Source organism: Erpetoichthys calabaricus, chromosome 10 (assembly GCF_900747795.2).
Source record: "Erpetoichthys calabaricus chromosome 10, fErpCal1.3, whole genome shotgun sequence".
Lineage (NCBI taxonomy): Eukaryota > Metazoa > Chordata > Cladistia > Polypteriformes > Polypteridae > Erpetoichthys > Erpetoichthys calabaricus.
In genome coordinates, this window is record NC_041403.2 from 158,057,094 (window position 1) to 158,085,007 (window position 27,914).

The window sequence follows — 27,914 nt, forward strand, 5'->3', positions numbered from 1 at the left end:
ATGGCAGCCCTCAGTACTGTGGCTAAAATCTGTGGTGTACAAATGCACTCTCAAAAACACTTTCTCTGAAATGTCTTATCTCAAAGACACAGCCTGTTAATTTTAGACCGGAACTGACAAAAGGTATAAGACACTATGTGGGCAATAAACTGAAAAGTTATTTTTTTTAGATGTAAAATGGCCAAATATCCATTTTAAAACTGGCTGAATCCGATTCAGGCTGCTGATCCCAGCTGCCTCAGGCACAAAACAGGACAGTCAACCCTGGATGAAGTGAGATCTAAAAATGTACTGTAGGTTACTGCACTGCTGCACAGTGGTGTGATTTTTAGCACTGAACCAAAGTCAGATCCTGATCTGGGCATTTTCTGAGTGACAGCTCAGCTTTACGGACTCTGACTGAATTCCAAAATTGGATAATAGTTGTGCAGAGCTTTGCAGATTCTTCCCATATCCAAGTGGATGTCCACCTTCTCTGCTAAATAGTGACTATTAGATTAATTGACAATCTTGGCTCAGCATAAGCAGGCAGGTGTAATCATTTATGAGAGATACTACATACCAAAGGACTAAAACAAAATTAATTTTATTTTAAGAAATTTACCAGGAAATGGACAAGAGCTGTTAGGGGACATTCAAAAATGAAAGAAAGAAAAATAAAAGAAAACAATGTAATCAAGATAGAAGTAAAAGACAGGGATGTCCACCTTCTCTGCTAAATAGTGACTATTAGATTAAATGACAATCTTGGCTCAGCATAAGCAGGCAGGTGTAATCATTTATGAGAGACACTACATGCCAAAGGACTAAAACGAAATTAATTTTATTTTAAGAACTTTACCAGGAAATGGAAAAGAGCTGTTAAGAGACATTCAAAAATGAAAGAAAGAAAAATAAAAGAAAACAATGTAATCAAGATAGAAGTAAAAGACAAACATTTAGTCAAAGCTAAGGCTGTAACCACACTACTATGCTTCCATTCAAAAAATGCAAATATTAGTCTTATGTTTCCACAAAACCCCAACATTTTTAACCCTGAATAATGGAGACCTTTCTAAATGCTCTCCAGAGCCGCATGTTTTCTGAAAACGCCAGCTTGATATTGCAGGGAACATTTCGCCTGAAGAAGGGGCCTGAGTTGCCTCGAAAGCTTGCATATTGTAATCTTTTTAGTTAGCCAATAAAAGGTGTCATTTTGCTTGACTTCTCATTACACCCATAATGGCTAACACGGTACAACACCCTAGTATGTGGATGGGTGAAAACGCAGACTCCTATCACGCTCTGATTTGTTCATACTTATGATCCCTGATTGGATCGTGCTTAATTATTCCTCATTCTCTGATTGGTCATTCTTCATAGAAGGATACCGTATTCCAACATTGCAAACACCGAAGACTTGTTTTCCATGGTGCATGTTGTGCTGCTTACCTGTATGCATCTAAGTTGTGTTCTGCGCAGTTTGAGTGCTGCATGCATGTGCAAAAGGCAACAGTTTTGCCATCAATCCCATGGCCCATGGGGTCATTAACCTTTCAAGGATTTTTCCACCGATGTAGATGAACATCTAAATCATATCGTGAAAAGGCTTGTCACAGAGTGTTTTAATGGGTTAATGTATTAAACATTTTCAGCAGTATAACTGCACTTCCTGAAGGTGCTGACAAGCAGCTCAGATATGATTGCTCGTGTTAATTACAGGACAAGTAGCACGTAATTAACATGTACCACCGTTAAAAGTGGGCAGGACAAGTGTTTTGGTGGGTGAGGGTTTCGAGTGAACCGGTCAATCGAGAGGAGGACAGTTGGTGGGCATTATTGAGCTGTGTAAGGAAGCAGAATTGGCTGCTGTGAGGAGTTCCAGGAGGCAGCAGGCTTCAAATCTGCTGATTGGCCAAGAGAGAGAGAGAGACGGCAGGTGGAGAAAAGTGGAGAGTTGCAGCAGGAACAATATGGGGGACAGTGTCCAAAGCATTGTGGCATCGGAGGTAAATGAGGTCCTCGTCAGGAGAGGAGACATGACAAGGGAGCAAACAGCTAATACTGGCTGGACTGGTTGCTGGATTATCTGCGGGTACCGAAGGAGGTGGCAGACTGGGAATTGCCAAGGAATCCACAGGTCAGAAATTGTTCCAGTGTATTGACAGAGGGAAAGGGAGCACAACATAGAATGAGTATTTCGTTTTTAAAAGCATTTATTTATTTTACTTAATAAAAAATATCTAAAAACACAAATTTATTTATTGCACTCCTGAAGACATTGGTTTTATGGTCACAATTTTTAAAGAAGAGTTATTTATTGAAGGACTGATTGCACTGACACTTTAATTCTTTATTTTGTAATAAAATTTAGAAATATTTTGGCACAGAAAGTCTTCTCTGTGTCCTAACAGGTAGTAGTGCCCATGGCTGTGGGCACTGGGGCATCACATGTTATCATTTTAGTGTGGGTGGAAATACTTTTGTAAATGATGTGAAGACCCTAGTGTGGCTGGAGATCATTTTAGATTAAAAAACTCATTAAATCTTAGTAGTGTGAACACAACCTAAGAAGATCATGACGGGTAAAGGGCATACCAAGCATAAACAATATGGCTGCCACCATGCAAAATGGTGGAAAATGCGCAAAACAGGATTGTGAATGGCATCTAGGTTACAGCCTATTCGTTTGCTACAGGTCATTAGCTACTGTCCTTGTATGTGTGAGCACTCGAAATTTAGTCTGACACCTTATTCTGAGTTAACTTCTGCTTTGCTCTTGCTGCTCACGGGTATAAAATTGTATAAAATTGGATGGCTGAATGATTATTCTTCAAAATCACAGATCAGGAAAATCAATCTATAAAATTTCAAATCGTATATTAGAAGGTATAGCCACACAGCCATTGTGACTGAAAGGGAAACAGAGATGTGACAGGTCAGAAAAGAGGCGGGGTCTAAACTAGGAAGTGAAAAAACAGGCCAGAATGAACCAATCAGAAACAAGATTGAAAGTGACAGAGGTTAGAGACTAATCTTTGACCCAGTATGACATTTCTATATGTGAGCATTCACAACTTTCTATATATGAGCACAAATAGCATTCACATATTAAAAAATAATAAGAATTAGAACATTAGAACACTCTGGACGAGAACAGGCCATTCAGCCCAACAAAGCTCACCAGGCCTATCCACTTATTTCTTCCAAAAAAACATCGTCGAGTTTTGAAAGACCCTAAAGTCTTACTGTCTACCACACTACTTGGTAGCTTATTCCAAGTTTCTATCGTTCTTTGTGTAAAGAAAAACTTCCTAATGTTTACCCTTAACAAGTTTCCAACTGTGTCCCCGTGTTCTTGATAAACTCATTTTAAAATAACAGTCTCGATCCACTGGACTAATTCCCTTCATAATTTTAAACACTTCAATCATGTCACCTCTTAATCTTCTTTTGCTTAAACTGTAAAGGCTCAGCTCTTTTAATCTTTCCTCATAATTCATCCCCTGTAGCCCTGGAATGAGCCTAGTCGCTCTTCTCTGGACCTTTTCTAGCGCTGCTATGTCCTTTTTGTAGCCTGGAGACCAAAACTGCACACAGTACTCAAGATGAGGCCTCACCAGCGTGTTATAAAGCTCGAGCAGAACCTCCTGTGACTTGTACTCCACACATCAAGGCGCTATATAACCTGACATTCTGTTAGCCTTCTTAATGGCTTCTGAACACTGTCGGGAAGTCAATAGTTTAGAGTCCACTATGACTCCTAAATCCATATCATAAGGTGTACTCTCGATTTTCCGACCGCCCATTGTGTATTCAAATCTAACATTTTTACTTCCTATGTGTAATACTTTAAATTTACTGACATTAAATTTCATCTGCCCAAGCCTGTATGCTATCCAAGTCCTTCTGTGATGATATAACGGATTCCAAATTATCTGCTAATCCACCTATCTTGGTATCATCTGCAAACTTAACCAGCTTGTTACTTATATTCCTATCTAAATTATTTATATATATTAAAAATAGCAGCGGCCCTAGCACTGACCCCTGTGGAACACCACTCTTAACATCGGCCAATTCTGATGAGGTTCTTCGCACCATCACCCTCTGCTTCCTTTGTCTGAGCCAATTCTGCACCCATCTACAAACATCACCCTGAGCTTTAGATTCGTCAAAATTTTCACTCTCCGGTTTTCAACGGATCTCAACATTATAGGGTCCTCTGATACAGAAAACATTGATATCTTGATGATGGCTGTGTGTCTGTGTGTGTCACAGTTTCTTGAGGACGGTTTACAGCAGTGGTTCCCAACCTTTTTCTGGCCATGCCCTACCTAGGCCTCTCTAAAATCATGATGTCCCCCACTGTAACATTTACCTTATTCTTATTATTACCTATTCAAAAAGTGAACTCCTACTCACGTGGAGGAAGCCCATAATGTCATTAATTTGGTCTAAACAAGCTTCCAAAGAACATGGAAACAAAAGAGGGAAAGGATAGTTGAAGTATTGACAAAGAAATCACAAAGAAATTGTTAAAAAATATATATATATATATAATAAGTAATATGAAAATACAGCAAATACAGTTTTGAAAACATAATAAGAGATATGATATTCATAAATACAGTAATCCCTCCTCCATCGCGGGGGTTGCGTTCCAGAGCCACCCGCGAAATAAGAAAATCCGCGAAGTAGAAACTATATGTTCATATGGTTATTTTTAGATATTTTAAGCCCTTATAAACTCTCCCACACTATTATAAACATTTCACGCACAATTATACAGCAAAACCCCTTTGTATTCTCTTAGATATTAGGTAAGATTCGTTGAAATTATGTATGTAAACACAGTTTACATACAGTAAAACCTAAATATTATTTTAAAGATATCAAGCGTCTCCGATATCACATATGTTACAGCCATTACGACAGACAGGCCACCAGCAATAAATACGTACACTGCAAGAAAAATTGTATACAGTGACACTAAACTATGTACATGTAATAAGTACTGTACATAAATAATTAATTATGGTTTCTCACCAACAATGACACGACGACTTGTCCGATAACAATGAGTTTAATTTTACTGCACTACAAAGGATAGCGTTACAGCCTCTTCAGGCGACTGTTTAGCACCGCCGTTGTTCTTCTTCCATCACTCTTCAATCCAAATCCCTAAAGCAGATTCCATCCAGACTACTGCCTTATCATGTCCACTTGCAACTCGTTTTGCGCCCTGGTAAAAGGACACTGCAGCCGTAGATCTTATATGCTTTTCCTCCTTTTTAAATAAAAAGAATCGTAGACTCATTGATGCTGTAATGGTGTCCTGCAGCGGTGTAGCTGTTTCCTTCCTTCAACATATCCAAAACTTTTACCTTTTCTGCAATCATTTGCATCTTCTGTTGGCGCTTGGACACGGCCCCTGAAGCAGTAGCAGTAACGTGCGTTAATGCTGAATGAGTGAGATAAGACTTCCTGGTTAATGCAGCACTCCGTCGCTGAGCCAATCAGCAGCACACAGGAACTTAACCGCGTGCTCTGATTGGGTAGCTTCTCAGCCATCCGCCAATAGCGTCCCTTGTTTGAATTCAAATGCGTCCCTTGTTTGAATTCAAATGGGCAAATCAACTGAGGAAGCACACGTACTGTAGACCACAGACATCCGCGAAGCAGTGAAAAATCCGCGATATATATTCACATATGCTTACATTTAAAATCCGCGATGGAGTGAAGCCGCGAAAGACGAAGCGCGATATAGCGAGGGATCACTGTATAAAATAACTTTCTGTAACATTTTGATCATTCTGTATGTTTGTTATATTGCAAAATTTTATAATCGTTGTTACAATTCATATTATTTTAAAGGTAAAAACAATTTCTAAGTGGAAAAACCCAAGCCAGTTGTAAAATCATAAATTAAAGGGTTCTTCACCATCCCTTCTATCTTCTTCTTTAATAAAATCCCTGTGTGTGTCCGTGTGTGTGTGTGTCTTCTGGTGAATTGCGCATGCGCGGGGCATGGTGCGATGCTTCAAAGGCCGCCTGACGCGTCACACAAGACAGAGAGGGCGGGACCTATAAAATATTGCGCGGCCGATCCAATCGGATTTCGGTAAATGAGGTAACACCTAAAACATAAGGCACAAAAAATCCAATTGGGTACTGAGACGCGGAGACCAGCTTCCCCAAAGAGGTGGGATTAGTGTTTGTTGCTGTGCAAGTGTTCACTCTGAGGATGTCAGATTTGCGATTAAAAAGCTTGGCCCGGTAAAGTGTAAAGTGTTTTCCGAAATATACAAATTTTCATGATATTACAATAGGATGACTTTTAAAAGTAGATTTATTTTCGCGCACATAAAATCCATTGCTAGGGAAACGCCATACATACAATAATCAGCTGCACGCCAGCACAGATTAAAATACTTGCTGGAGAGATGCATTACTGTGAGAGAAAATTAAAGGCACACAATAAAGTGACACATATTACAGCCACATACAAGCCAGTATTACTGTAACAGAAAATAGACGGTCCTTTGCCATTTAATATAGACTGTTCCTACTAATATTTATGCACTACTATTCTAGCGCCCGTTATTGTAACGGGCTTAATGTCTAGTGTTTATATAAATAGATAAATGTCTCTGTAAAAAATAAAAATAAAAATTATTTATTTTTTTCTATCATTTTTAACAGTGAATTTCTGTTTTATCATTTTATAAATTGTTTAATGTACCTAAATTCTCGAATTGCCCCCCTAAAAAATCAAGTTGCCCCCCAGTGGGGCATGCACCCCACGTTGGGAATCGGCGGTCTAGAGCTAAAACGGCTGTACGGAAAAATACCAAACTCAAAACTTAAATTTCAACAATAATTTTGCAATTAATTATGAATTCTTCTCATCAATTGCTATCGTAATGACCTATTTTATGATCAGAAAGATCAGCTTCAGAGCGGTTAATAATTAATGAAATGTTACAGAATAATTCAGGTAACTTGGTTCTGAGGGCACAAAGCCTACTGATGCTCACATCCGTATTTTTGCCTATCAATCTACACCTCAATAACTCCTAATGACAAAGGGAGGACATATTTTACGAAAGGTTTGCAGATTCATTAAAAATCAAAAACTGAAATCTCTCATTCACGTAATGATTCAGACCCTTAATTCAGTACTTTTTTGAAGCCCCTCTGGCCGTGATCATAGATTTGAATCTTCTTTGAGTACTTCTTGCAAGTCTTTTGACTTCAGCAGTAAAATTACAATCAGTAAACACAACACATTCTGTCCATTTGCATTATCATTCTTGGCTGGTATGAAAAGGCTTGTTGTGAGCGGTCGCTCTGAAGGCATCATTTACAAATAAAGCCTGACCAAAAAGAAAATGTGTTTGAATCACAACCAGACAAATAAGTGAAGCCTCCCTGTCTAGATGTGTGAATTAGGAGCAGAAGTACTCACGTTTAAATACTGCCTTGTCGAGAAGAGCTTGCCGCAGCTGTCAAACTCGCAGAGGAGGATTTCTTTTGGAGTCGCTTTTCTGTAAAAACAGGAGGCGATGGCTCAAGCACTTGAATAGCAAGGTGAGCACAGATAAGAGCAAAGAGACAACAGCAATGAGAGGGCACCACCAGCATACTAACCGGATCCTTCTGGGCCCAATCTGCACAAGATCGTCATCTGGTTTGTTCCCCCTCTTCCTACAAATTAAAACATACGTGTTATTATTAACATTTTTGGCAAACATCTTTATCCTATTTGACTTACAACATTTGAGATACAATTGGTTGCACTTCTTTGTTATTTTTCCAATTGGAGCACAGGCAGGTGAAGTGACTTACTCATGGTCATACAGTGGTGTCAGCAGTGGGATTTAAATCTACAAAGCCTTAACCACTATGCTTTACGTATATATTAGAAAGACACAAGCAGGAGGAGAGATTTTTATTTTCTTTTTTAAAACATCCTCACCTGCTTTTCAGACTCTCCTGTCCAAGCTCTGACTCACCACTCTGTGGCTCACTCGCACTGGTGTGAAGCGGCTGTCTGGTGTCCGAATCTGGAAGGCTAATGGAACAGAGAGATGAGGAAAAACCTGTATGAGGAGGATAATGTAATTAGAGCAATAAATAAAGTGGTGATGAAACTGGACAACTAGAGAAAGCGTGAGTAGCAGGCCAGTTGTCTCTGGCGGTGGCGATAACCCAAACTCAGATGCGCATCCTCTCTAAGATGGAGGCAGCAGCAGGGCTCGGATATGAACTGCACTAAAGGAGAACTCCAGCAGTCCAAAGGTCAAGAAAGAAAGAAAGAAAGAAAGAAAGAAAGAAAGAAAGAAAGAAAGAAAGAAAGAAAGAAAGAAAGAAAGAAAGAAAGAAAGAAAGAAAGAAAGAAAGAAAGAAAGAAAGAAAGAAAGAAAGAGCTAGTGTAGCTAGTGTCACCTATGTGCATCTGAAGATCATCATCCAAATTCTTCCCAGGTATGTACAGTTAGGTCCATAAATATTTGGACAGAGACAACTTTTTTCTAATTTTGGTTCTGTACATGACCACAATGAATTTTAAATGAAACAACTCCGATGCAGTTGAAGTGTAGACTTTCAGCTTTAATTCAGTGGGGTGAACAAAACGATTGCATAAAAATGTGAGGCAACTAAAGGATTTTTGAACACAATCCCTTCATTTCAGGGGCTCAAAAGTAATTGGACAATTGACTCAAAGGCTATTTCATGGGCAGGTGTGGTCAAGTCCGTCCTTATGTCATTATCAATTAAGCAGATAAGAGGCCTGGAGTTTATTTGAGGTGTGGTGCTTGCATGTGGAAGATTTTGCTGTGAACAGACAACATGCTGTCAAAGGAGCTCTCCATGCAGGTGAAAGAAGCCATCCTTAAGCTGCGAAAACAGAAAAAACCCATCGGAGAAATTGCTACAATATTACGAGTGGCAAAATCTACAGTTTGGTACATCCTGAGAAAGAAAGCAAGCACTGGTGAACTCAGCAACGCAAAAAGACCTGGACGTCCATGGAAGACAACAGTGGTGGATGATCGCAGAATCATTTCAATGGTGAAGAGAAACCCCTTCACAACAGCCAACCAAGTGAATAACACGCTCCAGGGGGTAGGCGGGCGTATCGACATCCAAGTCTACCATGAAGAGAAGACTGCATGAAAGTAAATACAGAGTGTGCACTGCAAGGTGCAAGTCACTCATAAGCCTCAAGAATAGAAAGGCTAGATTGCACTTTGCTAAAGAACATCTAAAAAAGCCAACACAGTTCTGGAAAAACATTCTTTGGACAGATGAAACCAAGATCAACCTCTACCAGAATGATGGCAAGAAAAAAGTATGGAGAAGGTGTGGAACAGCTCATTATCCAAAGCATACCACATCATCTGTAAAACACGGTGGAGGCAGTGTGATGGCTTGGGCGTGCATGGCTGCCAGTGGCACTGGGACACAAGTGTTTATTGATGATGTGACACAGGACAGAAGCAGCCGAATGAATTCTGAGGTGTTCAGAGACATCCTGTCTGCTCAAATCCAGCTAAATGCAGTCAAATCGATTGGGCGGCGTTTCATGATACAGATGGACAATGACCCAAAACATACAGCCAAAGCAACCCAGGAGTTTATTAAAGCAAAGAAGTGGAAAATTCTTGAATGGCCAAGTCAGTCACCTGATCTTAACCCAACTGAGCAGGCATTTCACTTGTTGAAGACTAAACTTCAGACAGAAAGGCCCACAAACAAACAGAAACTGAAAGCCGCTGCAGTAAAGGCCTGGCAGAGCATTAAAAAGGAGGAAACCCAACATCTGGTGATGTCCAGGAGTTCAAGACTTCAGGCTGTCATTGCCAGCAAAGGGTTTTCAACCAAGTATTAGAAATGAACATTTGATTTCCAGTTATTTAATTTGTCCAATTACTTTTGAGCCCCTGAAATGAAGGGATTGTGTTAAATGCTTTAGTTGCCTCACATTTTTATGCAATCGTTTTGTTCACCCACTGAATTAAAGCTGAAAGTCTGCACTTCAACTGCATCGGAGTTGTTTGATTTAAAATTCATTGTGGTAATGTACAGAACCAAAATTAGAAAAAAGTTGTCTCTGTCCAAATATTTATGGACCTAACTGTAATACCACATCAGGTTGTGAGGGGGAGCTGCCACTAACAGCCTTGTCAAGTTCTTCCTTCAAAGTCTAGAGAAAACTCCTGGTGAGGGAAATTAAAAAATTCCCTTAAAAGTGAATGCAACCTGAATGGAGGTATCTTTTAACCAGGGAGATGATTGAAGCCATTTTGCTATGTGAGGCGATTCTGTTGTTTTTACGCCATTGTGTGTCTGTTTGGTAGAACTGCTAGAAAACAGGGAGGGCTGTGCTGGCACCTCAAACTGCTTTTGACTCATCAACTCTTCTTCTCTTGACCACGATAGATAGATAGATAGATAGATAGATAGATAGATAGATAGATAGATAGATAGATAGATAGATAGATAGATAGATAGATAGATAGATAGATAGATAGATAGATAGATAGATAGATAGATAGATAGATAGATAGATAGATAGATAGATAGATAGATAGATAGATAGAATTACAGAACACTACATTATTCCATTACAGGATTGTAAAAGAAAAGAATCGAGCCTCAGCTGCACGACACCACACTGTTACAAAGCACACTAATATTATGTTGGTCCACTTGATCTTCCCAACTCATTTTCTGCATGTAGAAACTGGAGCAGAGCGCCTGACCTCCTTAAAGGGACAGCATAGCACCCACTGTCCCAGGCTATGACCCACCCACTATTGGCCTGTATTTTCTTACCATCTCCCCAGCCTTCCATGGCCTAACTTTTTATAAGAAGAGTCAGACTACCCTGGCAACTTCTAAGTAGGCTGCCACCTGATGACCAGGTGAACTCTTACCAATTTCATTCCCAGCCTTCCTCCCTGGTGCCACTATCTGTAGTCTATTTGTGCCATCCAATGCATATACAATGAATTCCATCCCCTGGTGGTATTACTCCGTGTGAATTAGCAAAACTAACCAATGATATCCAACTGCATAGCCGCAGCGTTACACATCATCACAGTTTTTGACCACAGTAAGATTAGGATAACTTAAGGTTAGGGGTTTATGTTGTTAGCATGCAGTACAGACACGAGGTAACGTCACTTAAACCGTGAAACTGCTGTTCATTGTACTCAGTGACTTCCACCAAGAGACTTCAGTGACATGTAGCTCTGCGGCTCTGCAGTTGGGTGCTTCTCATGACAACAAGCACCGTCAATGCAACTGCATGCATCCTTCTCTATCTGAAGGCATTGCTGGGTTGTAAATACAGTATTTAAACAATGTGTTAAAAAATACAACACAGAAATGTTTGTCTGTATTATTAGCCTTTTCTTCTGATTATGACTGAAATGAAGATCACTTTATACTTCAGGAGTTATTCAAACAGGAACTTAGAGTTCAAAAACCTTTTTCTCACAACTGTGTAATTATATAATAAGATATCCACCTACTCCCTAAAGCCACTAATTCCATGACAGCATTACATTCAGAGTATGAACAAGCTGATGTCAGGTGCCAGGTGATCACAGGACACACTCGTGTGCCCACCAACACTCACTGTGACCAGAACAATGTAGAGTCATGGGAGGAAAAATGACAGAAAGAAGAGAAAGCAACAGTGAACACAGAAGGCCATGCAAAACTGTACACACGTTGTAACCAAATTTGGATTTGAACCCAACTCTTCAGAAAAATGCTGTTGTTGGCTCATTCAATGAAACAAAGAAGTGCATCAGTTGGAGAACCTACTGATAAAGAAAGTTCAAGTGCTCTTACCGCCATTCACCTGCTGCAGCCTCCTGAAAATGCTCCTCTTGTGTATTTCCTATTAAAAAAAATACAGAAAGTGACCGTTTCAATAAACCTGCCATTGCTGTGTCCCAAATATTATGGTCACCGGAAATGAGGACACCAAGTATAAAACGTGTGGTGTGACCACAATGTATACAAATCCCCTTAAAGGAAAGTCTGCAATGTGCACTTTAATCACAATTTCTGAATTGTTTGATTTGTAATTTTAAAATGTGGAGCAGAGGGGGATATCAAGGAAAAAAATGTGTCTTTACATCAAACATGGAGGGCACGGAATACCCAATGTGTCCGGAATCAGTGGCAGATTTAGAGGTCAGACCTGCCAGTACTGTGGAAGACCCCCGTGTGTCTTAAAGAAGTGAGCAGAGCGGCAGCTTTCTATCTATTAATCTATCTATGTATCATATAGTGCCTTTCACATCTATCTATCTATCTATCTATCTATCTATCTATCTATCTATCTATCTATCTATCTATCTATCTATCTATCTATCTATCTATCTATCTATCTATCTATCTATCAGACTCAGAAGTCCACCAAGACAGTATCATGACCTTTCTTGTCAACTCAATGATGATGTTTTGGATTTGTGCCACAATAAACTCAATAAATGGGGGAAAAGCCACAAGCCATATCAGCACTCTACCAAAGCCCGGCTCCACAGAGTAAACCTCACAGCTGACAACAAGGCCCAAAACTCTAACGGCAGGCTTCTGGCCTGCACAGGCCCAAAAATGGGGCTTAGACATTCAAACATCTATGTACAGTATGTTATGACTTGCTGTCAATAAATAAATGCTATACTATACTAAACTATAAATATTTGTTATTGTGTTACAAGTGGACATTGGCATTCGCCTCCGATTTATTATCACAGTCACCTCTGCCACCTCACGTGCATGTCTGTGTACAGATGTCATACCCACGTAAAAACATACAAGTTAACATCAATTCAACTCAATTCTCTGCAAAGAAATTTCGCCAATGTTTGTGTTGAACACTACATTAATAATAAATAATTCATAGTAATTTCGTACTGTGCCATCTCCGTCTCTATGGTTTACCAATTGAGCATCATATAAATGTTGAAATTTTTGTGTTTTTCAAGGCACGTGTTATATTGTTCAGATGTTTTTGTTGTTTAATCTTTGCAGTACAGCATGTTTTTTAATGTTTAAACCCTGATTTTGTTGGAAGTACCAATACAATAAATATTGTGTTTAATTTTATCAACCCTTTACAGTTTTATTCGTGTGAGTGGTAGTGCACTGCTTTGCCTGGGGCCCTACAATGCTGTTAAGACAGCCCTGAACTCACACTGGATATTGCAGTCACTTAAAAGTAAAACGGCATGTCAGGGGGTTTAGAATTTAAAATTACCAGTTAAAATTGTTGCTACTAACAAAAAATAAGTAATAACCCCTGGAACCCCTGAATTCCTACATTTTAATGCTGCTAGTTTTGGTTCGCCACACTGAATTTCGAAAATATAAATAAATAAATAAACCAGCTTCATAATTTGTGACCCAGAAAACCCCCAGGAACCAATGTTGATCAAAATCGGCTAATAATGAAACAGTGCCTACATTTTTCATGTGGAAAAATTTTGATCTGCAATAATGAATTTCGAAAAAAAATTCTATGACCCAGTAAACACACAGGTACCAATTTTGGTTGAAATTAGTTAATAAAGAAAAAGTTACCACATTTTTCATGAGTCAAGGTGATTAAATCGGGGAGGAGGTGGGGTGTCCAGGTTTCATGGTAGCTGATCTTGTCTGTATAGTCCTACAGAGTAACTATGTAAAATGTGGTCCAGATTTTGGTCAAAGGGTTTATGATTGAATAGGGAATACAGTGGACCCTTGACTTACGAACTCAATTCGTTCGCGAGGGCTGGTTGTAACTCAAGTTGGTTGTAAGTCAAGACTATTTTTCCCATAAGAAATAATGGAAATACCCATAATGCGTTCCGAACCTCCCACAGCAACACTTACTTAACCTTTTCATAATAAAAAAGGGTTGTATAATGTGCATAATTTACCAAAACACCAATAATGTTTCTAATGTACTAACCAAAAAGTTATAAAAAGTGCCTAGCCTACCAGAAACAACAATTTCATACTGTACTCACCATTTAAGTTGACATCTTTGGCTTGCAGGAAGGAAGGAGGAGGAGAATGAAATGGAAGGTGGTTATTGTTTGGAAGGAGTTTCCTTATACAAGTCTTTTCTTTGTAAAATTGTCGAGATGGTGGATTTCGACATGCTGTACATATTAGCGAGATCGGTCACACAAACACCACTCTCATATTTCCACACAATTTCCTTCTTCGTTTCGATTGTGATCGCTTTCTTTACCTTTGTTACCTTCGCTTCCTTCCTTAGCAATTATCGAAATAAATTATATAAATCACTGCACTGACCGAAATTACGTCCACAAACACATGTATCTGGGCTCTGACTGACACTTACAAACACTCTCAGCTGTTTGTTTACAATCGCACAAGCGAATACACGTGACCGCATTCAGGTCGTAATGCAAGACGTTGGTCGTAATTCAAAAGAAAAATTTTGGTCGTAAAGCAAGTTGTTCGCATGTCAGACCGGTCGTATATCAAGGGTTGACTGTATACAGTCAGACATTCTAATAGATATACAGATTTACATTTAGTAAAAGTCTGAGTCGGTGTTGACACTTTTGTACTGACTGTGACTCCGACTCCAGTAAACTGATAATTGCTTCCGACTCACACAAACACAAAACAGCTTTACTTCAGACAATGGAGTTACCTTTCTTAGTGAAACCGTTTCCCAAAGCACTACTACATAACTTCTTACCTGCTCTCTCCAGAACAGGAGTGTCTTGTTCTATCCTGGTATCATCCCCAGCCACCACATCCGCCATCTTTCCTAAAAAGGCCCCACCATTGACTCCGACTCCAGTAAACTGATAATTGCTTCCGACTCCACAGCCCTGCCATACGATTACTCTCGGGCTCCACATAAAGGAGACAGTGCAGATAACAAAAAACACTGCCTATATTCTTAACCCCCTTAGCATTGGACCTGCACATTACTCAGACTGTAAATACAAGCACTAAAAGTGTTAGTCCCAAGTGTCACTCAGGCAACGGCATAGTCGTGTCTCACGTAAGAGAAAACACCATCAAAAACCATGACTAGAAACCCAAAGGGCCAAGCACAAATATTTATAAAATAAAGTTTGATTTCCACAAAGCTCCAAAGAGCTCAAAGGAGATGCCTAAAGAGGCAAGACATACACAGGAAAACAAACTCCCAATACAGAATCCAAAGGTGGTGGATTATCAAATAACGCAGTCCCAAAAACGAAATCCAGAGGTGATGTCAAATACAGAGCAAGGGTTTTAAAAATCCAGAAAAATCAAAAGCCATAACAAAAAGCACAGATACTCACAAAAAACCCTCAAGTCCTTAGCATGTTCAATGAACCACCAGGAACTATGGGAGGCTTTCCCTTAAATCAGATGGAGGGCCGTTCCCAGTGTTAATTGGCAGGTGGCTCCACACCTTGGGGAGCCACCCACAAAACACATGGGACATAACAAAGGTCAGTCTCCTTTACCAACCCATACACAGAAAAACAGATACAATAAATAAAATAAACATTAATATGAATAAATGTTATAAAATTAAACAAAACTAACAAGGGACACAACTTTGAATATCAGCCAGGGGGAAAACGCTTGCTGAACTATGACCCCTGGAGGGCTTCATTTACCAAAAACGTTGGCTTCCTTGTCATTTGCTCTGTGTGTGTGGGTGACTCGAGTGCACCAAACACACAACATCTTTACTTCAGACAATGGAGTTACCTTTCTTAGTGAAATCATTTCCCAAAGCAGTACCACATAGCTTCTTACCTGCTCTCTCCAGAACAGGAGTGTCTCGTTCCATTCTGGTATCATCCCCAGCCACCACATCCTCCATCTTTCCTAAAAAGGTCCCGCCATCGGGATTCTCTGGCTCTTCTCCCACAGAAGTCATTGAGTCCTCATCTTCAACTGGGTCGTTCTCCCCTTCTGTATTTGTTGCCCAGTCATCCTCAGTTCTGCTTTTAGGAAGACAGTTGGTGGTCTCAAGGCAGCGTCCCGTCACCAGTGTATTTTTGGGGACTTCTCCAATGTTTTCAGAATAATCCCGACTCACTTCCTCCACTGCCGTGCATCCAGATGACAGGTTCTTACCATCTTCGACCAGTTCTATGGTTGGCTCTATAGGTTGTTTCATATTCTGAATTTTGCTGACCTTCATGTCTTCCTTTTGAGGGTAACTGAGTAGAGACATTCTTTTTCTTCTTCTCAGCCCAGCAGCAGATGACCGCTGGGGTCTTGATTTGTTAAACCCAGCAGTACTGTTTGAACCCTTCACATTCTCACAAGGCCTGCATATCCTGCTGCTATCTTCTTTCACAGGAGCAGCTGGCTTAAAAGACCGACCAGCATCACTTGCGTCCTCCTTTTCTTCACTCCTTTCCTCTCTCTCTGTGTTTGTGCTCCACAGAAACGTGTGGCCTCCCAGACATTCCCAGAACATCAGGGAGTTTGAGGTGTAGCTGGGATCCACAGGCTGTAGCCACCCCATACTTGTTATCTTTCTACCATCTTTGGCCAAAGATTCGGTAGGCAAGTTAAATGCAGAAATTTTAGCGCTGCCTTTGGAAGTGTTCTGATCTTCTGAGGTGGGCCGCTGAAGTTCATTGGCACTTTCAGTTAGAGGGTTGGCCAGTTGACTTTCAGCAGGGTAGTTTTTAGAAACAGACCTGAGTTTTGGTATAAATTGGCATTCCCCACTGTGGTTGTGCAGCCATACCACTAGGCGGCACAACGAGTCCTTCGATGTAAAGAAGACATTGGAATTTTCTGCTTGGCTGATGCGGGCTGTAAGTGAAAAAGCAGAGCAATGAATATTAATGGAAGTACCCAGAATCTTTGTGCTTGTGACAATGCAACGTTTCTACTACTGCCGAATTAGGAAATAAAAGACAAAAAAAAAGGCTTACCTGTGCAGGATAGACAACCCTTATTCGCATAACTGTGGGAAAGAGAAGAAAACATGTCAGGAATGAGCATAGAGACACTGCAATCGTGTGCGTTATGAAGGTAGAACAATAAGCACGTCATCATCTCTAATGAGCTCTCAAGCTAACTTCACTTTTATACATCCCAGTATGGAAATAAGGAGCCTTCTAACTAATGTCCAATCAGCTCAGTTTGGCACAGGTGGACTCCAATCACATTCTAGAAACATCTCAAGGAGAATTAAGGCAAACAGGAGGTACCTGAGCACAATCTGGAGTGCCACAGCAAAGGCTCCAGATACTTCATTGGATGAGAGATTTTAGTGTTGGATTTGTAATAAATTTGCAAACCTTTCTGAAAACATGTTTCAACTTTGTCATTATGGGTTACTGAATGTAGATCGATGGGAAAAAGTGGCAAATTTATCACAAATATTTAACACAATAAAGTGTGCAGAAAGTGAAGGAGTCTGAAGAATTTCGGAATCCGCTGTACCGATCACAACAAGTGTTGGGTAGACAATGAATATGTAAATAAAGTGTCCCATTCCCAGCCAATCATCCTGATGATCACAATGGATTAGTTGTTATGAATTATATTGTAATACAAGAAGAAATGAGTCAAGGTAAGATAAGCAAACATCCGAACTGTAATGGCATCTGAGGAAAAAGGCAGACGTAATTCTAAATAAAGACCGGGAGATGAAATAGTCACAAAATGAGCCAAGGTCCAAAATGGTGGGACAGACCTATCTATTGTCAAATCCAAATCACTAAACAAAGTCGTAGCCAAAATTTCATTGCACCAAGAAGACTGAATAACTAATACAGGTCCTTCCAAAGTTTGAGGTGTCTATCTGCAATCTTGAATAACCAGGAAGTGCGTGACACTGACATTTAAATCCTCACTATGGTGACATCACCATAGCTAACCCTAACCCTAACCCTAACCTGTAGTTGTCCTGTATAGCAATGTGGCTAGCAACAGTACACAACTAAGCCCAAAATGCCGGCAACCACAACAAACATTACGGTGTCACGATAAGACATGTGAGGGGTGCTCTTTGCAGTTTAACAATCTCTGGTGTATTACTGGTGTATCATAAAAACATCACTCAGGGACGTGGCCAAAGTTGTATGGTGATTAGATCATGAATATTTTTTTAAAAAGGTGTTTTTACACCATATATGGTTAGAGACAGGCGTAGGATTGGCTAAAAGCGCATGCACGAGTGCATACAGTAGTTTTAACTTGATTTGAGATTATACAAGAACTTGGCATGGCACGTGGCACACGTATGGCTTTATACATTATTTTTTGCTTTGCGCCCTTCCCCACCGTAACCTATCGTCTATACGGGGGGAGCAAAAGCTTTAGATTCATCAAAAATTTTGATCTTCGGTTTTTGATGGATCTCGACATTTTAGGGTCCCCCGATACCGAAAAAAATCGATATCTCGATGATGGGTGTGTGTGTTTGTTTTTGTCACAGTTTCTTTTGGACGGTCTAGAGCTAAAACAGCTGTACGGAAAAATACCAAACTTGAAACTTAATCCTGTTATGAGATGATGATGTGCTGATTAGTTTTTGAGCCAAATTGTACAAGAGAAAGAGATGCTCTAGAGGAACCCTCAAATACCGTAATTCTGCAATTAATTATGAATTCTTCTCGTCAATTACTATTGTAATGACCTTTTTTGTGACCAGAAAGATCAGCATCAGAGAGGTAAATAATTACTGACATGTCATAGAATGGTTTGGGTAACTTGGTTCCGAGGGCACAAAGCCTACTAACACTCACGTATAAAGTTTGTTTTTTTTTTTTGCACGTACACTGGTTCTTCCTTTCAAACATAAGCAACATTTTAGTATAGAATCTAAGCAAGGCCTTATACATGATGCCCCAGGTTTGTTTATCATCAAATTATTCATGAGGACATTAACACACAATTTTAATCAAATCACTGGAGCAAAGACCTTGCACTACACAAACAGAAGTCCTTAGCAGATTCCTGCAGTCCTTGCAGGTTGGTGGCATCACTGCCCTCCCTTCGATGAGATCTTTAATATTTTTAATCACCATTAAGTCACTACATTTCCTGCGCCTTACCTTTGCAGGAGGAAGTGTGCAAAGTCGGAGTGCAGACCAAAACCCAGCCGCTCCTTCACCTCACACCAGCTCTCCAGGTGTGTCCCAATGCGGATCCGGGACTTGCTGCGCCGGGCGTCGAGCTCCCTTCGCTTCTGTTTGCGCAGTTCTTCCCCTGTGGGCTGTGCAGACGACATGGAAAACGCTGAAGCGAAGAGAGGAAACAAAAGAGAAGTGTGATGGATTATCTTCATCCTTCAATCACACTACTCAAATTAGAAGTGACGAAGAATGGAGAGCAATTATACATTTATAGGGTTGCTAAGGGTGTGCCCCCCTGGCCACCTCTGGCAGCCAAGTCCTCTGTCGATAGCTCGCTTTGCTCGCTATTGGTGGACAGTGAAATTTTTTATTAAATGAAAAAAATAAATAAATAAATAACTCCTTTAACAGTATTTCACACAAGGAGGACCCGGGAGGCAAAAATCACAATCTCTTTAATGCAAGACAGCCGCACCACCATTGTATTATCTGCGTGGCTTGTCGACTGCTAACATACAACTCTACCAATACTGTTCTTAGCGGAGTATATAATGTATTTTTTTATGTATTCTTGTTATAATTGGTTGTTTTGAAATGAGAGTATCATTGTTGTATTCTCTCAGTGAAGATAAAAAAATGACATAAAGATGTATAAAATATGATGTATTGAAGAAAAATGAGTGTGAAAACGTCACATGATTTACGTAATCTTTATATATTGTAGCAGTAGAGGCATGTATCCACCTCTTGAACCCTCAGGTACGATTCCAAACACCAGGTAAAAGTCCAAGACTTCTTTATTTTGCAATAATACAGTGCACCAAGCACCCTCCACTCCACACTACTCATATACTCAATAACCAATCACAATACTCTTTCCTCCGCTCCCAGACACTTAGCCACCCTACCTCCCAGCTTAGCTCAGTGTACTGGGCTTTCCCAGAGTCCTTTATACTCCCTGACCCAGAGGTGTTCCTGCACAACAGTCCACAAGTCCTTATTCCTTCCGGGTCAGGGTAAACAGTCCTTATCTTCACCCTGGAAGCACGTAGTTTCTTCCTGTCCCAGGATTATGACGCACTTCCAGGTTATAGGGCATATATGAGTCCACGGGCCTCCCGACAGCGACTCCCAGTGGTCCCCAAGGTATACAGCAAGGCTGTGTATAAAAACTACATAGTCTATGAGGCCCTGCTGGAATTCGGGGCATGTCCATGCTGTCGGGAGAGCTCCTCCTGGCGGCCTGGGGGTGAAGGCCAGAATATGAAGCCGGCAATCCATCACTATATATATATATATATATATATATATATATATATATATATACTAGCCATCACCCGCGGCTCCACCCTCGGAGTAGTGAAACAGGACAGTGAGGAGGGCCCCACCCAGGTCTCTACTCCTGACGTCACTCTTTCCCACTCCCCTCTGCCCTCAGCCTCTGTCTCAGAGTAGTGCGAATATATCACTTCTACAAGCGAACTGTGATTCTCAGAGCGATGAGAGAAGTTGCAAAATCAACCAGAAAGCAAATTATAGAAAAAAACCCGATCTAAATGTGTTAAGTAGTTCTCTCATTCGCTAAGTGGAGTTAAGGTTATGCCCTGAGGCAGACGCGTGAGTGAGGAGGGCCCCGTAACCCCGGATTCGCGTTAATAAATTGGTACCGTAAGCGAACTATGATACTTAGCGCGATCAGAAAGTCGCAAAATCAACAGAATGTTCAAGCAAATTATAGAAAAAAACTCGATCTAAATGTGTTAAGTAGTTCTCTCGTTCGCTAACTAAGCAGAGTTAAGGTTAGGCCCCGAGGCAGACGCGTGAGTGTGGATGGTCCTGCATCCCGATGAGTCTCTCTCGGATTCGCGCTAATAAATTGGTACTGCGAGCGAACTATGATACATAGCATAATGAGAAAAGTCACAAAATCATCCAGAATATTCAAGCAAATTATAGAAAAAAACCTGATCTATATTCGTTAAGTAGTTCTGTCTTGAAAAGCGGACAGACATACAAACAGGTCTAAAAACGCTTGGATCACGAAATTTTTAGAACCGTTTCTTATCGAGCACCTATGGGCCAAAGGGTAACCAACATTCCAAATTTCAAGTCCCAAGTCCTCATGGTTCGGGAGATTTCGTGATGAGTGAGTCAGTGGTATTTGGCTTTTATAGATATACTGTAAATATATATATAGAGAGAGAGAGAAAGAGAGTAGATTTCCATCACATGTAACCCTAATCCTTGTGGCTCTTCTCTTCAAACCTAAACCTCCTGGGTCAGGCATAAAAGAAGCTACATGAATGAGTCAGAGCTGGGAAGGAGGAGACGACACTCATTGAGGAGGACGTGTCCAGGAGGTGTGTGTGTGTGTGTGTGTGTGAGGAGCCGCAGAGGGGCAATAAAAAGGAAGAAAGGCATGCACTCTCTCTCTCTCGCCATCTTGTCATGAAGAGAAGACCACCCCTCTTTCTTTCACCATTTCTCCATGAAGAAGATGACTTCTTCCCGGCAGCCATATTGAGACAGGCAGGCAGATGATGAGCTGACCAGAAGAATCGAATGTCACTACAAGCTATTGCACCACCTGAAACTACATGTCTAGCATTGTCAGGTTGTACTGGTTTGTTACCGACACACATTGTATTCTGCTCCCTTATAACTGTTATCAATAAAACATCATTAATTAACACTTCAAATCTCTCTGCTGTCTGTTCTTTTACTCTGTCTAATTGTCGGAGGTCATAGATGTGGAAGGGAAGGGGGAGGAAGTACTGAACTGCGGTATGGGACAAGAATGGCAAGTATGTGGGACGTCAGACATTTTGTTAAGGTCCTATTAATAAAGGCCATAAAGAGGAGAACAGGACTCAATCAGGACAAAACACCGTCAATGCACAAACAAAAAAAGGAAACCACATATCCACCAACATGCGTCTCGGCGAACACCTGGGTATGAATCAGGCCTTAGGCTCAGAAGCTGGATGAGTGGAACTTTGACTTGAGCCGTGGTCACACGGGGGTCTCGTTAGCCTCCGTGTTATATACCGTGAATGCCATAATGGACGGACTGGAATCCCGATGGAAATGGACGATAATTGAAGGATGTGATTGGACACACAGCCCATCAGGATTGGTTGTTGGTATCTTTCCCGGCTGGGAGGCCATAATGGAAGGACAGAGGGAGAGGATGCTTCCCGGTGCCATATATACACAGGGTGGCAGCATCCCTCTGGTGAAACTCCTATTTGTACACCTGCAGGGTGTCCTCATATCCAGCCCTGTTGGGGTACTCGGGACAGCTACAGGGGACCACTATCGCTCCTCTGGGGGGCTTCCACCCTGGCCTGGAAGTGCTTCCAACATGCAGCAAAAATAATCCCGGGTCTGGCATAAAAGAAGTGAGTGAGTTAGAGCAGCAGGTGACACTCATGGTGGAACAAGATGGAAGATGACCAGTTGTGCATTACTATTGGGCTGGCATGACTGAAATCTTTGTACATTAAACTACGTTTTATTGAACTTAAAATTGTGTTTGGTTGAGTTGAGTCTGACGTTTGGGTCTCTGGGGCGCCCCCTAGTGGCCACAACACGCTTTGTTTCTTAATTCAGAGTCAGCCCTGAAGAAGCAACAAGCAAACTCGAATCACGTCAGACGATGCTGAGGGGGGTCTTGTGTTTCAGGGCCGATCTCAGACACTACTGTACTTTTTGAATGAATTTATGGTCTATAGTACACAATTCTTTTGGATGTGTCAGACAACTACAGTCGATTATAGATATTTTACTTCTAGTTTTAATATATTTTCTGCATCCAACGTGCTTTTTAAATTAAATCCATTCACAGAAAAGTTCTGGATTGCCAATGTTTGTATTAGTGCGAACATTAGATTTAACCTGCTAAAGCATTTCAAGGCTTTTTGATACTTTTTAACAGAGTGCGTTAATACCAATTATTACATTTGTTTCAGACTTTACCGTAAGGTTAACGGTAACAAAACAAAGGAAGATATGATAATGAAAGGTAGTGGTCATAAAAACAAAATGTTGCACATTACCTCTTCTGAAATATCTCCTTTGGCACAATCATCGCCAATTGAATGCGATGTTGTTACACCAAATATCAGCCTTATGGTTGACAATTGGCGACCTATATTTAGACAACCGATCCTATTTATAGGAGATGCAATGTGTACATTTTTGAAGCCATTTCGAGCAACAGGTCTGCAGGTGGAGGTGATTGAGGTTCATTTTATGGCACAATTTAATAGATTTTTTGAAAAGATGGTGCCACAAGTCCAGATTCAATAAGTAATCTTTTGTATTGGGACAATAGAGATTTGACGTTTAGAGGAAATTGAGTATAAAGTAGTCCAACAATTTGGTAAACTGGTTAGAAATTCTTTTCCAGCGTCCTATATATCATCTATATATATATATATAAAATCCCTATGTGCGTCCAGGTGTCCATGTGTGGGTGTCTTCTGATGAAGTGCGCATGTGCGGGGCACGGTGCTATGCGCGATATTACTGTCAGAGAAAGTTAGAGGCGTTTTACGGAAATACAAACCAGTATTACTACTGCGAGAGGAAATTAAAGGTACACAATACAGTGACGCATATTACAGCCACATACAAGCCAGTATTACTTTCAGAGGAGATTAAAGGCATATTACCGACGTGCATGCCTGTATTACCGCCAGAGAAAATTAAAGGTATATTATGGACGTACAAGCCAGCGGACGTACAAGACAGTATCCTTCAATAAGGGCGCACACAAAAAGGCGAGCCTCAAAAGGGTGCAGTGAATAAAGGCGCGCGTAAATAAAGATGTGCACCTTTGTTGCTCTTCACATATTCCAGAGCCATTTGAACTAAATTATCTACGAACGCCTTTATTCGCCGCGCTCAATTGAGGTCACCCTTTTGAAGCTCGCCTTTTTGTGCGCGCCCTTATTGAATAGAGCCGTACAAGACAGTATCACTGTCACAGCAAATTAAAGACACACAATACACGGCGGCAGCCCACGAAGAACGGTCAGCTCAGCAAGTAAACAACAAAAGAAAGGCTGAAAGAAAGAAAAATACGACCAACAAAAAGAATGAGGTCAAAGTCCCTTGCCATTTAATATAGACTGTTCCTACTAATGTTTATGCACTACTGTTCTAGCGCCCGTTATTGTAACGGGCTAAATGACTAGTTTTATATAATGGCTAAGTTTAGAACATTTGAAATGGATAAGGTAAAAATAAAACTTTTTGATTTTATGAATAGAGCAATGTTAGATCGGATGCAATGTTCTATAATGGATCCGTTGGATGATTTAAGATCAAACTCTAGTCGACTGGATCCTCCTCAGGCCTTAAAAAACGTGATACAACTTATAGATCATTCGGGGGTGAGGCTGAATTGCACACCGATTTAAGATAGATGGTCTTCCCCTCGCTCAAATTCTAACCTTAACCTTAATAAATAAAGGCCCTGATGTTAAGTCAGCGGAATTGGGCAGATTGTAACCTTTTATGCCTAATCTTAAAATTATTTTGAATCCCTAATGTTAATATAATTTTAAAAAAAAAACCTAATGTAAGCAGGGATAGGGCATGTTTTAACCCTAATTATATTCCTTTTACATATATAATAGTTAATAATGGATTGTGTAATTTGCATCTTACAGTGTACTTATCATACAGTGTAATTATTTTGGATAGCTCTTCATAAAATAATTGAAAATAAAAATTTGATAACTAATATTTTAATAATGGGGTGTGTGAACCCCAGTATTACCAGTCTAGGCTGGTATCCGCTACCCTGACCCGACCCTATTCTTAAATTTTAGTTAGTGTCACTTTTGTATGTTCTCCCTTGGCCCCATTCTAATCAGATTTTTTAGTGTTTTTAGCCCTAATCTTAAAGTCTTAATTCTAAGAGCCTAATCTTAAAATGGTGTATTAGGGCCCTAATCATAAACCACACTTTTGAATCTGTTAGAGATGGTCTACTCCTTCCCCAACTCCATTGAAAGGGCAGCTACTGTTACAGTAAATCTTAAGATACTTACTATGGCAGCCCTAATGTTAAAGTTTCCCTTTCCTTGCTTTTAAATATAAATTTTAACCCTAATTTTGAATAGTTTTTAGTCCCTCAGGTTAAATATTAGTACCCTGTAGGACTTCAGATATGGACTAATTTTATTATTTATTTATTTATTTGTTTTTAGAAATACCTTTTAAACAATAGTTTAATCCCTTTTTTAATTATTCCTTTGTAAAATCAGTTTTAAAGGTTTTTTAAGGTGTACGATAGGTGTATTATTAGGTCTAGTTTAAGGGGTGGGTATTTTAACAAAGAATAAAACCTGCTTTTAGACCTATTTATTTATCCTATTGTATAAACTTATTTATAGGTTTAGTAGAAGGATAATTTTAGGGGGGAGTGTTTATTGAATATGGGGGGTGGTTTTAATAGTCGTGACATGTTTCTAATTAAAACTGTTTTTACAGTGTGCCAAAGTCTTTGTCTTGCAGGACAATCCTCCTCCACTAACCCTAATGTCACCTTATTCAGTTCTGGATTGACAGACGTCCATCCATCCATCCATTATCCAACCTGCTAAATCGTAACTACAGGGTTACGGGGGTCTGCTGGAGCCAATCCCAGCCAACACAGGGCACAAGGCAGGAAACAAACCCCGGGCAGGGTGCCAACCCACCTCAGGGCTTGACAGACAAATCCATGGAAATTAATAACCCCACGAAAGACCCTGCCAATAAGTGAGGGCCAAGATGGTGGGCACCACTTGATAGTTTCTATTACTCCGCTACTTGCTTGACAGGATAATGGTGGTCACTTTTTTTGCATCTTGCATAATTAAATTGTGACAAAAGCAAATCAGACCCTCGTGGTCAGTGAAAAAAAAAAACAATCTGAAAGAGCCCAAGACCAGTCATTGACCTCAAAGTGCCAGTGGACACATCCAGTTACTGACCAGAACAGATCCTAGTGCCAATAAACAGACTGGCAGGGTTTAATAAATCAGTAGGCACAGGGCTCAGTGCCAGGAACTGACCAGAAGCAGACCCCAGAGATGATAACCATAGTGATCCCAATTCCAGGGATAATAGATAAATAGATAGATACTTTATTAATCCCAAGGGGGAAATTCACAAAAATAACTCAAGGTCAGTAGTGGACCACATGTGTGGAACTCGGTGCCACTACTTGACCACAAAAGTAGTGTCCCTTACTAACTAAGAAGCAGATCCTAATGTTCGGAGTGGGGGTCCAGAGGTCTGCAGCCTGACTCTGTTGACACACAGTTGTTCTCGGTTGATAAGATCACCAGAGCTCCCACTTTCAGTGATGTGGTCCAGTGGTCAGGCTGTCACGTGCACAAGTGTACATTCAAATTCTTAACATCTGCTTATGTCATTTGGAAGGGCTATGGAGTTAAGTAAGTAGCAGACAGGAGCCTCCATTTCTTACACTGGAGTAATTTAGAGAAACTGGAAGGCAGTAAGTGCTTAGCTGATTGCGGTGGTGGTCTCCTATTCGCAAAATCTCTCAAGACGATCGTGAGTAGATCTAATCGGCCGCTTTTTGTCCATAATGTCTACCAAATTTCGCTGAGGGTAAAACTGCGGTGGACACTCTCCATGTCTTTGTGACCAGATAGGCTTGTATTTAAATATGCGGGCACTATTTAGTGACTCAAGGCGTAAAGGAGTCATCGCAGCTGTCCTGTCAAACAGCAATGGAATAACAAGACCATCACCCCACCCCACCCCTCCTTCCCATGCGCACCTCGAGTGCTGCCCCGGACTTGGCCCACAAAGCTGCCCTCGCACAATGCCAGCCTCGCCCGAGGGCCTTTGCGCGATTCTTAATTTCCACGGATTGTCCGTTGATTCTGTGCTTCCTTTTTGAAAAAGGCAGCTTTACTTCAACAGAAACGTCTGTAGAAATGTTGTAGTCTTTATTAATGCATTCTGCTATATACATCGAAAAAAACATGAAATATTTCTAACAAGTTACATCAAGTGAGAGCAGTAATGTTCACAAGTAAAACCGAACTTTTCTGCGCACAGATTTTATTTAAAAGCGCAGTGGACCCCACAATACACATCCGCTGTCGAGACATTGCCCTTTTAATTATGGAGACGTGCCGGCCTACTCACCTCAAATACGTTGTTTTCAGGCGTAATCCGTATCCTCCTTCCTTTTGGTTAAAGAAAATGATAAATCGAACTAATGGATGCGTGCTCTTAGATTTTATAACTTTATTATTGACTTAATTCGTTTCGTCTCAGTAACAGGCCAAAGCGGCACAAAGACTTATTGGGTAATGTAGTTTTCGGGTGTTCCCAGAATGCATCTCGCTAACGGAAGTCGGGGACTGCTTCTGTTAAACGGCGTGGATTTCTGCCATCTTTAGTAGGTAGAGACGATAACTTCTCACTACAAAACGCGAGTGAACACACACACACACACACACGAACCAAGATAGCATCGCTGGTTTGACGGAAGACCCTGAGTCCTAGAGGGCAGCGTTTGTGAAAAGTGCTGTTCCTTATAAAGTGGACGGAACTGCCAAAGAGAAAATGGGAAAGGCATAGGATGAAAAATAACAGCCTCGTATATATGTAAGTGCTATACAATAACAAGAAATATAGAAAATCATATTTTAGATAGATAGATAGATAGATAGATAGATAGATAGATAGATAGATAGATAGATACTTTATTAATCCCAAGGGGAAATGTACATAGATAGATAGATAATCTATCCATCCATCCATTTTCCAACCCGCTGAATCCGAACACGGGCGGCA

General features: G+C 40.5%; 1 protein-coding gene across 2 annotated transcripts in view; it reads right to left on the minus strand.

Moving 5' to 3' along the window:
• znf692 (zinc finger protein 692) overlaps positions 1-27,608 on the minus strand; it is a 42,570-nt gene extending 14,962 nt beyond the window's left edge. Inside the window, exons 1-9 of one of the 2 annotated variants that reach the window (XM_051932564.1) lie at positions 27,261-27,608; positions 19,062-19,245; positions 16,932-16,963; positions 15,793-16,809; positions 11,851-11,899; positions 7,961-8,056; positions 7,633-7,689; positions 7,451-7,529; positions 7,127-7,358 (exon numbers count right to left, since the gene is read on the minus strand). In XM_051932564.1, coding sequence (XP_051788524.1) covers positions 7,290-7,358; positions 7,451-7,529; positions 7,633-7,689; positions 7,961-8,056; positions 11,851-11,899; positions 15,793-16,809; positions 16,932-16,963; positions 19,062-19,237 — 1,575 coding nt within the window. In that variant the 5' untranslated portion in view covers positions 19,238-19,245; positions 27,261-27,608 and the 3' untranslated portion in view covers positions 7,127-7,289. Of the gene's footprint in view, positions 1-7,126; positions 7,359-7,450; positions 7,530-7,632; positions 7,690-7,960; positions 8,057-11,850; positions 11,900-15,792; positions 16,810-16,931; positions 16,964-19,061; positions 19,246-27,260 lie in introns of those variants that run through there. The other variant, XM_028812198.2, reaches the window with a different exon arrangement.
• Positions 27,609-27,914: the final 306 nt, after the last annotated feature.